This window comes from Zalophus californianus, chromosome 16 (genome assembly GCF_009762305.2).
Source record: "Zalophus californianus isolate mZalCal1 chromosome 16, mZalCal1.pri.v2, whole genome shotgun sequence".
In the NCBI taxonomy this organism is placed as follows: Eukaryota; Metazoa; Chordata; class Mammalia; order Carnivora; family Otariidae; genus Zalophus; species Zalophus californianus.
The window spans coordinates 20,835,593-20,847,440 of NC_045610.1; the positions used below are offsets into that span (position 1 = coordinate 20,835,593).

The 11,848-nt window shown below is 51.8% G+C and overlaps 1 protein-coding gene across 2 annotated transcripts; it reads left to right on the forward strand.

Annotated features, from left to right (window-relative positions):
- Positions 1–11,584, forward strand: TMEM98 (transmembrane protein 98). Of its 2 annotated transcripts, XM_027624478.2 has the most exons (8): positions 6–140; positions 1,513–1,627; positions 2,344–2,525; positions 3,789–3,920; positions 4,890–4,923; positions 7,010–7,125; positions 9,452–9,511; positions 10,780–11,584. In XM_027624478.2, exons 3-8 carry the CDS (start codon positions 2,395–2,397, stop codon positions 10,985–10,987), a joined length of 681 nt encoding a protein of 226 aa, XP_027480279.1. In that variant the 5' UTR covers positions 6–140; positions 1,513–1,627; positions 2,344–2,394; the 3' UTR covers positions 10,988–11,584. The 2 variants fall into 2 exon arrangements, with proteins under 2 accessions (XP_027480280.1, XP_027480279.1); XM_027624479.2 differs by lacking the exon at positions 1,513–1,627 and having other exon boundaries at positions 1–140; positions 10,780–10,996.
- The last annotated feature ends 264 nt before the right edge of the window (positions 11,585–11,848 follow it).

Here is an 11,848-nt window from a genome sequence, read left to right on the forward strand (position 1 = left end):
ATTCCTTCGGACAGCCCAGCTCCTTCCCGGCATGCCCCGCTCGCAGGAGCCGCCCGCGAGTCCCGCGCCCGGACTTTGCCATCGGCGGGGCCGAGCGGCCGGAGCGCCCCCGGGGATGCGTCCTGAGGCCGCGGCCTGAGGTGGGTGGGCCTCGCCGCGCCCCGGTGCCGCGGGAGCCGGGGGGTCCGGGCGCGCCGGGGGCCGAGGGGCGGCGCCCGGAGATTGGGGCTGACGCCTGGGGAGGAGGGGGGCCCCGGGCCGGCCGCCCCTTTGTTGGGGCCGCGGAGCCCTCGCGGCGCAGCCGGGCCGCCCACAAGTTGGGCAAAGTTGGAGCTGCGCGCCTGGGAGCCCTGCGAGCCCTGCGCCGCGCCGGGTGGGGGTCCCTTCCTCCGACCTGGGTGTCCGGGCGGCTGTTTTGGGTGGCCGGGCAGTGGGGAGGAGGTAGGGGCTTGAGGCTTGGCTTGGGGCTATTTTATCCTGGTGGATTTAGAACCCCATGGAGGAGAAGAGGGTGGGACGCGCGCGCGCGCGCGCACACACACACACACACACACACACACACACACCCAAGAAACCGAGACCTACCGAAGCTTACACAAAGAGGAAGAGACAAAAAGTCATCCTGAAACACACAGAGAAGAAAAACACACAAAGACTCATACAGACAAATCCCGGAGTAAGGCAGCAAAAACTCAGAGAAAGCTCGTCCGCCTCAGAGAAACACACTCAAATGCCCGCAGGAAGAGAGGAAACAAAGCGGGTGGTCTTGGAGGCCGTGGCGCAGGGGGAGGGGGTAAGATGTCTGGAGAGGAAAATGGAGAGACACAGAGACAGAGACACAGAAATGAGAGTAGGAAAGAAAAAGGGCTAAAGCAGGTAGCCCTTTAGGAGGGACGGTGTAGAGGAACACACATCTGGAGAAATTGAGGCAGACCCTGAGAATTACCTCCTGCCTTCCCCCACCCCCCCCACGGGAGATACAGAAATGAAAGAGACCGACCCTAGCCTTCTTACCCTTACGAGCAAGTGAGTTTGAGGTGGTAGACCAGCTGCTCTGTGGAACCTTTGAGAAAGGCCTCCTTGGCACTTTGAGCCAACCAAGTTGGCATGCTCGCCACCTGGCAAACTCCTACTCATCCTTCAAAACCCAGCTCAAATGCCACCTGCCTGTGAAGAAGACTTGCCCAGAAAAATGTCATGCAAGTACAGTTATCTCTTGTCTGTGTACCCTGCCATATGGCATAGACACAGGGATTTGAGGAGCTGGGGAAGAGGTTGACAAGTGAACAGCAAACATTTGTCCTCCTGCCCACCTCTTTCTCCCTCCTCAAGGTTTGAGGTCCATGTCTTATTTATCTCCAGTCTTCAGAATCCTGCCTAGTGCTTGGTGCCTAGTAGATGACCAATAAATACTTATTGAATGACAACCGGGAACATTTGGACCCTCAGAGACATGTAGTATAGAGTAAGTCCATCGTCCTGGACTCCTAGATCAAAGCCTCTCTTTTGCAGGTGGAGAAATTAAAGCCCAGACAGGGGAAGAAACTTGCTCAAAGGCACAGAAGTAGGATCCTGCAACGAATACATACTTCTCTGAGGTGCCCTTGTTCCTCAGCCGGAGTCTAAAGTAGGTGTGGAAGAACCTCCTGAGTGAAAACAGGCAGTAGGCAAAGAACACTTTAACACCAGTTGTAGGTTTCCAACACTGAAAATGACAGTCAAATCCCTTTCCGGAATTTTTAGAATCTTCTTCCCTCCTTAGAAAGAAAGAGGGAGGTGAATGCCCATCTCACTCTAAGTGGATGGGTTTCTACTTTCTGATTACAGAAACTTGGACAAATTACTTAACCTCCCCGAACCTCAGTTTTCTCAACGGTAAAATGGGGCTATTAATACCTACTTCAGGGTTAACACACAAAGTGCCTGGCACAGAGGAGATTCTCAGTAAATGCCATCCTCCCCTTCTTAGGAGGATATTCTTTCATGTACTTGGTGGAGATGTGAAACAATAGTGCTAGTTAAAATGTGTCCTTTTGTCCAGATTTAAAAGGCCATCCTGGTCTGGCAGGTGGCAAACTCTTAATTAAACAAAAGGTAAATTTGGGGCAGGACATAAAATCCATCTTGATTCTATTCAGGCCCTCAGGTCTCTGCAGGTGACTTGGGGGAACCAGGCTCTCTCTGCCCCCCGCCCCCAGCAGGTAACTTGGTCTCTGCAGGTGACTTGGGGGAACCTGGCTCTCTATGCACCCCCAGCAGGTAAGACGCCCCCCCCCCCCCCACTGCCCCACTCTCTTTTGCTGCTTCTTTACGAAGGCCTCCTCTGCCCTTGTGTCTTCTAAGATTTAGCCCACGCTGGGGATGTGACGGGGACAGAGGGAGCCCCGCAGCAGCATGGAGACTGTGGTGATTGTTGCGATAGGCGTGCTGGCCACCATCTTCCTGGCCTCGTTTGCAGCCTTGGTGATGGTGTGCAGGCAGCGTTATTGCCGGCCTCGAGACCTGTTGCAGCACTACGATTCCAAGTGAGTGGGCCTGGGGAGGGCAGGGCGCAGAGGTGGGCTCCGCCAGGGGCTCCAGCAACCGGAGGAGAGAGCAGCCCAAGAAGTTTGGCACTGGGCCGCTTGAGTTCAGCTTTTTGTCTCTAAAATGGTACTTGAAGGCTTCCTTTCCAAGAGAGACCTTGGAGCTTTAGCGATGTCCTGAGCCTCGTCTGACTCTGTCACTGAGCTAAGGAGAGATTCCCTTTACGTGTTCACCTAGCACAATCCAACCAAACGCATAGGAACAGAAACCCCATGCCTGCACTCCAGCCACACGGGGAAGCAGCGGATGCTCAATTTTGTGAAATCCCAGCATGGGACGGTCTCCTTCTTTGCACAGATTTCTTCATAATGCATTTTGTGTGCAATAGATTTTATGAGCAAGATCCTATTTTCCGTTTAGGGATGTTTTAATTGGTAGACCCCTAAGGGACCATGACAACTAACCCTTAGTTTCTCTTACCCTTCTACTGAATCCTATCAGCATCTGTGTCAAGTAGTGAATAATTTGTAAATGCCCGTTTATATGACCCAGGAAAGCTCTGCTATTGAACGGAAGGCTGTAGCGTCTCATGTTGTAAAGAACCTTGTTGTAAAGTGGGTGCTGTCACTTCTGCCACTTCTCCTGTAGAATGAGGAGGGGGTGGGGTTATGCAGACCAACGTCCTTCCAGTCCTTCCCGAGAATGATTCTGCAGACCAGGTAGGTTTGGGTAACAGGAACTTCAGCTTCTCAGTATCAGGTAGGCTTGAAGGGAAAATACGTTTTTTTTTGTTGTTGTTTTTGTTTTTAAGCTGGGCATGGGGCCCAACGCAGGGCTTGAACTCACGACCCTGAGATCAAGACCTGAGCTGAGGCAAGTCAGACGCTTAACTGACTGAGGCACCCAGGCTCCCCAGGAGGAAAATAAGTTTAAAAAGGATGTTATTTTGTGCAGAAGGAACAGCCTTGTCTAATACATTTCTGTATTTTTGGCTGTGGTTCTGCTCTTTCTCTTAGTGGTTCATCTCAGTCTGCTTCACTCTTCTTCTTTGCACCCCCGCCTGCCTCCTTGACTCACCTCTAGCCGTGTGTCCTGCCCACACTTGCAGTCCCACTAGGGTTAGGTTTGGATCCAGGACATGAGGTCAGCGCTTTAACTTACTAACTTTCTACATCCTGCTGGGGGATACATGGGTCTCAGTGAGGAGAGGGTCAGCAACAGCCACCCATCCTGAAACCACTCTCCTGGGCTTTTCCTTCCAGGCCCATTGTGGACCTCATTGGCGCCATGGAGACCCAGTCGGAGCCGTCTGAGCTAGAACTGGACGATGTGGTCATCACCAACCCCCACATCGAGGCCATCCTGGAGAACGAAGACTGGATTGAAGATGCCTCGTAAGGCCTTAGGGACCGTTTGTTTGCTACACTCCCCTGAGGATGGCACATGGGGATTCTGGGTGCTCTTTTCTGGCTTCCTTTGCCAAGCACTGCTGGGCATCTGGGAGCACTGGATCACTTGCTGCTCATTGCCCCCAGCATGGGGTGGGGGGTGGGGAATCAGATATGACAGTGTCTGTCCCCCCCGCCCCCGGCCCCCATTTTGTAGACCTAAACACCGGGGCCAGCAGATGTCCGGCAAAACTCGTTACAAGGTCACCCTGCTGTGCCTGGGTTATCCCTGGGGTGCCCGTGAATTTGGTACGCAGGCTCCAGGGATGAAGCCTTTGTCTTCAGGATCCCTCTGGGGTCCCTCTATCCAGCAGGAGCCTCTACATGTTGAGAATTGTATGCTGCTCCGAACCCTTATCATTCACTGGGCAGATGTGTGGGGGGCATTATGTGTGGGACACTGGGGCAGTTACTGCAGTTATTAAACCGGTGGGAGAGACAGAATTCTCCTCACTACAGTATCTCCGAAGTGAGAGCGGGTCCCTGCGCACAGTGCCGTGGGCACACAGCGTTGGTGATCTCTAGAGCTGTCTGGGATGTGGAGGTGGAGCGGGCTCTCGTGAAGGCTACCACAAAATGGGTGCCTTTTGACCTGGGTTTTGAAAGATGAGGTCATCACCAGGCTGAGGATAAGGGGAAGGACACCTGGTCTGGAGGGAATAGCGTCAGAAGCTCAGAAAGCATAACTTGACAAGTGAGCGCTACCTGGAAGAGGCAGCTGGACGTGGGCGGGGGAAAGGGAAGGAAAGAAGGTGCCTCCTCATTTAGCTCATGGAATTGTTCAGTTGAACCTGGAGGCATTCCTGCTTTGGGTGGTGTCCAGGTGTGTCAGAGCTAGGTGGGGGGGAGAGTTGGTGGCGGGAGCCGGGGAGGCCTCGATAGAGAAGCACTGACAGATTCTTCTTGTCTCCCCAGGGGTCTCATGTCCCATTGCATTGCCATCTTGAAGGTAATACTTTTGATTTCCCATGACATAAGGGGGGGTCATCAAAGCACCCCCGTGCACAGACTGTTGAAAGGGATCTTTCTAGGAAGGGCACTGAACCATGCAAGAGGCTTTTTAAAAACATGCCCTGACACTTGGAATTTCTACTGTTTCTACTCCCTCCTGGATGGTCTGTTAACACTTTAGCGCTCTCACATCCTTTCAAAGGTTTTGTCTTACGTGGTCCTAATACAGTGACTGTGTAGGTGGTCATTAGCCACATTTTCACCCATTGGGGAAGTCTTTGTGGCTGCCGAGGGGGAGCGGGGCTCCTCACCCCCTCCCTGGGCACTTTCATTAACAGAGAGCTCGGCCCTTTGCTCAGCGAGTTGAGTTCCGTGTCTGGACTTCTCCAGTTACTAGAAAGTCCCTCACTGGCCCTTTCTTGCTGGGACAGTAGTCTGCCGAATGGGACAATCAGTGTTGAAAAATCCAAACCATGAGTACTTGAAGGCAGATTGTTTTTTTCCTAATTCTTGCCGCCTCCACGATTGGGTGGAAAATTGCATCCAATTTGCATTTTGGCTAGGTTTTATAGTTTGGGGTAATTTTTATAGTTTTAGCATTTGTTTTTCAATTCTTGCCTCATAGAATAACAATAATAGTGAAGTATTTGGCCAATTGCAGATATTGTTGTGTTCTTCATCTCAGCAACTTGGGAAACCACACATTTATCTTTTTGTCCAGTAATTATTCAACATTTCCAAAAAAGACAGCTTTATTGTTTCTTCAGTGTCATTCAGTACAACATATGAAAAAGCCTTTTGGGGCACCTGGGTGGCTCAGTCAGTTGAGCGTCTGACTCTAGATCTCAGCTCAGGTCTTGATATCAGGGGTGTGAGTTCAAGCCTGGCGTTGGGCTCCAGGCTGGGCATGGAGCCTACAAATAAATAAATAAATAAGCTAAAAAAGTCTTTCATCCCACCTCTCCTTTAGCTGTCTCTCTTGGGGGTCAGAGGAGTGCCTAGTAGGAAATTGTTGTCGTCAAGTCCAGGAGTATTTAATTCCAAGAAGCTCTTTGGGTGTAGATACGGTTACAGATACATAGGTCTAGCAAGTAAGCAATGATTCTGTATTCCACTCCCGTCTCCCAGCTAGGATGGGTCCTGGCACTGGGTTTTGTCCCTGTGAGGGCCTATTAGAAAAGGAGGTGACGGCTGAGGTGGGGGATAAGTCAGCAGGAAGGGAGTCCTACTGGATTGGAATCAATGGCCCATCCTGAGAGTCTCCCATCAAAGGAGAGGCCCTGGGATCTGACGTCCCTTTAGCTTGGCCACGTGCTCTTGGGTCCCTGTGGCCTAGGCTCTCTCCTGGGTGGACTCTTGGCCTTCTTTCTGCTCTCCTTTCCAGCCCCGAGTATGAGGCAGGTCATGGAAGCTACTTGCCAGGGACAGAAGCGCATCGAGGTTCTAACATCGAGGTGTGCAAGGGAGGAAACAAAGCTTTTGGGTTGGCCAGCACTGTTGACGGATGATGACAAAGGCCTCATGCCATAGTCTTGCGTTTTCCCCGCTTTTTTTCGAAGATCCTTTCCCCATCGTCCTGTTGACAAACATGCTAAGTATCACCCTAGAAAATTGTTGAACTGAGTGCCGCCGCTTTTGGAGGATGTGCTTCAAGGGAACAGTTGCCCTTTGTCCAGAGGGTGTTTCTGAGGGTGCCCTGCTGGAGAGATTTAGCCTTCTGGAAGACTAAACCATGAGGTGAAGGAATAGAAAGAGAAAGTAGGTTTTCCCCCTGAAACGAGAAGGTGAAATTAGAGCACATGATTTTTCTTAGACAGATTATTTCAGCTTAGACTCCTCTAAGCCGAAACGCTGACCCTGCTCTGAGGTTCCCACCCCTCCATCCTCACCGGGCCTTGTTCTCTGCTTTTGCCTCTTCCTCCGCTTGTCTCTGTGTGCTTTTGACTTCAACTTGCCCACTAGGTTAGGGGCCCCGGGGTGGGGGATGGAACCCACGGCAGGAGCCATATTTGTTTGTGGGAGTGGCAGACGCCCTTGGGGGGCCGAGGCACCCCTCATCACCTTTCTCCTCCCGGCTGTGTTAGATTTGTCACACTCTGACAGAAAAACTTGTTGCCATGACAATGGGCTCCGGGGCCAAGATGAAGACCTCAGCCAGTGTCGGTGACATCATCGTGGTGGCCAAGCGGATCAGCCCCAGGTGAGCTGGTGGGCCTTGAGGTTCCCACACGCCACTGGGCGGGGGGAGGGGTTGTGAGGGAGGGGGAGGGAGGGGTCAGAAGCTGAGGTGGCAGGTGGGCCAGGCTCCTTGAAGAAACCACATAGACAGCTTCAGTTACTCGTGTCCCAGACATTTACAGAACATCCAGGAGGGTTTAGATACTGAGAGACCAAGCCAGGGTGGTCTCATAAGGTTCCCCCCACCTCCCGCAGGCCCCCTCCAGTCGGCTTTTTGGGGAATTCTAGCATGCGACTAGTGCCGACGCTTCTAGTCCATTCTGCAGATCGCACTGTGGTGGCTTCCTCTCCCTTAGCCTCATACCAGCTGGGGCTGCCTGCTTCCCTCCTTCCCAAGCTCCAGGCCAGTAGGCACATTTCCCACTGGTGTCCACACCCCTCTATGCAGTGACCTGCTGGCTATGCCCCGCCCCGGCCCTATTTGTAATTGGGGACTAGTTTCGGGGACCCACTCCTTGCTACCGCCCTGTCACCCACTGTCCTAGCCATGGCCCAGCCCGTAGCCTCCAGGACCTGGTGGGTGGGGGGTAGGGGAGGTGAAGCCATACTTCATTCAGATCTCCCAAATTCCAGGCTGTCTGCAAAATCCCATGTGGGAGGCAATCAACAACTACACCCCCTCATTTGGGCTTGACTTCGTGGAGAAATAGAAAGCCCTTTTCTTAGGGAGAAGGGTGGTACTGAGTTTGTGCTGCCACCTGGTGGCCGGTATGTGGATGTGCCTGAGTCGGGCGTTTTCCCCGCGCGGGCTGTTTTCTCAGTCATTGGGGTGCCTCCACACCCCTGGTGGGAATGGTGGCCTCGCTGTGAGTTCCAGGGGCTCTAGGTTTCCTGGTTCCATGGCCTCGGGTAGATCACCAGGAACCAGCCCTCTGAAGGAATATGAGAGTTGGTGCCCTTGAACTCTGTCCAGGGCGTTCAGTGAGTTGAGAAAGTGGGAGGGAGAGAATCCAGGGGAGGGACTCAGCCCAGAACAGTTGTTGGCTTTCTATGGAGCGGGCCCGGGTGGGTGTAGCTATAGGACTTGCCTCAGCCTGGCCAGAAGGCCATCCAGCCCAGGCTCTGGGCAAGAACCAGGCATTCCACTGGCCACCCATTGTTGGTGGAGACTCTGCACTGCTCGTCTCTGCCGACCTTCATTGTGCTTCCCGTGAGGATTAGCCCTGGTGCCAGAGGGAGGGTGTGGCGTGGCTCAGAGGGCACACCTAACCCGGTGCACTCTGGCCCCTCCTCCCGAGCCCCTTGGACTACTTCTGGAATGCTCCGTGCCATAATTCAATCCGTGTCCTTGCTTTATCTTTTTGCCTTTACACGTCTTTCTACTTCTGGCCGTTTTTTTTGTCCCCATTGTTTTTCTTGCTCCATTTATTTCACATAACGTGTTGATAGCATGTGAGTTCCGAGGCCAGTGGCTTCAGCTTCAGGGCACTACAGAGAAAGGGGCCGTGAAGACAGCAGCCCACGTTCCTCTGCGTGTCCTCACCAGCCCCGAGACAAGAACACTGGAGAGCATCTATTTTCAAGTGCTTTTCACAATCAAACAATGCATCATTATTCTTTCTTCCTGACTATCAAGTGGTCCAGGAGCAAGGATTTGGATGAAAATCTTGAACCCTGCAAATCAGAATGAATAGTAGTTCCTTTCTGAACTTGGTTTAAAAAAAAATTAACCACGAAATTGTACCATAATGGAAAGGGAATCCAATGAAGCAGTTTGAACCCAAATTAAGCTTGTAGGGTTTTTTTAGTGTTCTGTATAACTATGTTCCACCATTTTTAAAAACACAATAGTAATAATACTTATAAAAGTTAAAACACTGTAGAGATAGAGTATCTGGAAAGTGAAGGAACCCCTAATTCCACTCCATCCTAATCCCTGGAGGTGACACTAGTGAATGGCGAGTGTTCCTGCACTCTACCCAACTCTTGCGTGCCTTAGCTTTTGTTTACTCATTTTCACGCAAGCGGATCGGTCAAACTTTATATAGTGTTCTGCAGCTTGCCTCTTTAATTTAGCAGCATATCTCGAACATCATTGCAGATGTGTGAACTTACACTTTTTAAACTCTGGGGCCTTGAAACCAGAAAACAGAGTATTCTCTCAACTGAACCAGAAGTCTTTCTGTTTACGTCTGTCTGAGAATGCAAAAGCCGTTAGAGAAGGGATCACCAAAGGTGGGGGCTCAAAGATCAGGAGAGAAGAATTGGGACAAGAAGAGGGAGGAAGGGAGGAAGGGGAAAAAGGCAGAAGGAAAGTGAAGTTCTGAAAACGTTTTGCCTCCGCACAGAGTGGACGATGTGGTGAGATCGATGTACCCTCCGTTGGACCCCAAGCTCCTGGATGCCCGGTGAGAGTGGTGGAGGGGCCATTCGGCTTCTCATGCTGGAAGCTCCCCGTTTTATCACATCTGTGAGGTTTGCTGTTTGGGTTGCTGTGCAGAGGGCTGTTTGGCTGGGCTCCCAGAGCTACCTGGGCTTTGGGCACCGTTCATTGCAGTGTGAATGGTGAGAGAGGCCCGTGCTCTCCCTGAAACCTGGGATTCGGGAGAGCCAGTCTTAGATTTTGAATTTTTACACTAAAACATCTGGCCGCGCTAAGTCCTATCTGCACCTTCCCTCCCTCTCACGTTCCCCAGTGTCTGCCTCTGCTCCTTGGAGCCCGGAAGCACACACCCCAGCTGTGAGGGCTGCCCGGTCTGTGGGTGGGGCAGGTGGTAAGCAGGGCAAGGGGAAGGCAGGGGCCCGGTCAACTCAAGCTGTGCTCACCTTCCACAGGACGTACCCGGGACCCCTCCCCTCTCACGATCCTCCCCTAGTACACCGAGCACCCTTAGGCTTTTGAAATTACGTTCCTCTTCCAGATGCAAACCCATTAAAAGAAACCAGATTCTTTTGTCTCTCGGATGTATATGACCACTTCCTAGAGCTGTTGTGTGTGATGGTTGTCAGAGAGACCCTAGCTCACACTGCTCCGGTTGGCTTTTCTGTCCCACTCTTATTGCTGCCCCGCTGTGTCCATGGGCTGGTGCTGTGTGATAGGTTCCCAAATGCATCATGCACGCTCACTGTATAAATGATATTCCCAATACTGGGGAAAAAATAAAACCCACTCCCCCTCAATTTGGTTTTCAGTTAAATTTTGTTTTTAGAGTGGTGTAAACCAGCCCGGGGCCTTACTGATTCAAAATCCACAAGGGGTGCCCCAGGCAGGGATATGTCTAGCCTTCTTGTCTTTAAATGGGCAGCAGTTGGGGATGTGCTCATCCAATTGACTAGATCCGAGCTGTCCCACAAAACACTCATCTGGGGGATGTTCATAGGTGTGCTGCAGAAAATAGGCTCCCCAGTCTTAAATAAGTTAGCGAGCCACGGCACGTTGTATTCTTTCTTGAGAGCATTATCATGCACGTTTAAGGCCCAGAGAAGGCTTCGGTTAAACCTTGCTGAAGCCAGCCATTCCCAGATTTATTTGAGCGTGGAACCGTCTTTTAATTACTCCCCAGCCCTCCGGCGAAGGGCCTCCAGTTTGGAAAACACCAGATTAGAGTCTGTCCATGTGGGCTTTGGTGCAAAATTCCTCCTTTCCCGGGGAAACCGATCCTGTTGCTTTTTCTAGGACAACTGCCCTGCTCCTGTCGGTCAGTCATCTGGTGCTGGTGACCAGGAATGCCTGCCACCTGACCGGGGGCCTGGATTGGATTGACCAGTCACTGTCAGCTGCTGAGGAACACTTGGAAGTCCTTCGAGAAGCAGCCTTGGCTTCTGAGACAGACAAAGGCCTTCCAGGCCCTGAAGGTTTCCTGCAGGAGCAGTCGGCCATTTAGTGCCTGCTGCCATCCCCGGCTGGCTCCTCGGATCCTCGGAGCCTTCCATTCCCCTCCCCTTGCCCCCCGTAGTGTTAGGTGTTCTCCAAGGCTCTGGAGCTGTGTGTGCGTAGCTGGTGGCCTCTGTTGCAATTGCCAGTGGTGGCTGGTGAGTGGCAGTCCAACACCGCAGTTACGGGAAACAACAAGTCCCCTCTGTGCAGAAGAGCTTGAGAAACTGGCGGAGCGTCTGCTTTATTTAGCTCACCTAGTGTTTTCAGGAAAATTGAACCAGCGTATAAAAATCACAAGGTTACACGTTAAAATCAGAGTCTCTGGCCTCTCGTAGACAATCCGAAGCTAAGGCAACTCTGACATGCATTTTCAGAAGACAATCAGCTGGAACTCAGTAGGAGTTACTTCTTTCCACAGGGCTGGTGCTCCCTCGCCCGGTCTGGTTCATTTATTTGTAGTATCTGCCTGGTCCCCGAGGCATCTGGGTCCCCCCATCCCCTTATCAGGTTTGGCTTTGAAAGTGAACCCCTTCCCTTTTTGTCCCTGTGCCTGCAATTCTACATAGCTACCACTAGGAGGACAGTAAACTTACACTGAGATTTCTGTCGAGTGAGTGGTTATTGAGTCAAATTCAAATGCATGGGGTGTGGTGGGACGCATTTGAGAACTGAGGTTGGAAGAAGAGAGCCTAAGAATCCTGAGGATACCTTGTATGTATGACCCAAAAAGAGATATTGAAAGACCCTTCAGAGTTGGGGCAGAAGTACCCCCATAAGGTAGTTTCCACATGAGCAATGACATCCATGAAGGATGTGTTCCCTTTGCTTTTGAGATTTGTTTTTTCTGCAAGTATTGAAAGATGAGGGG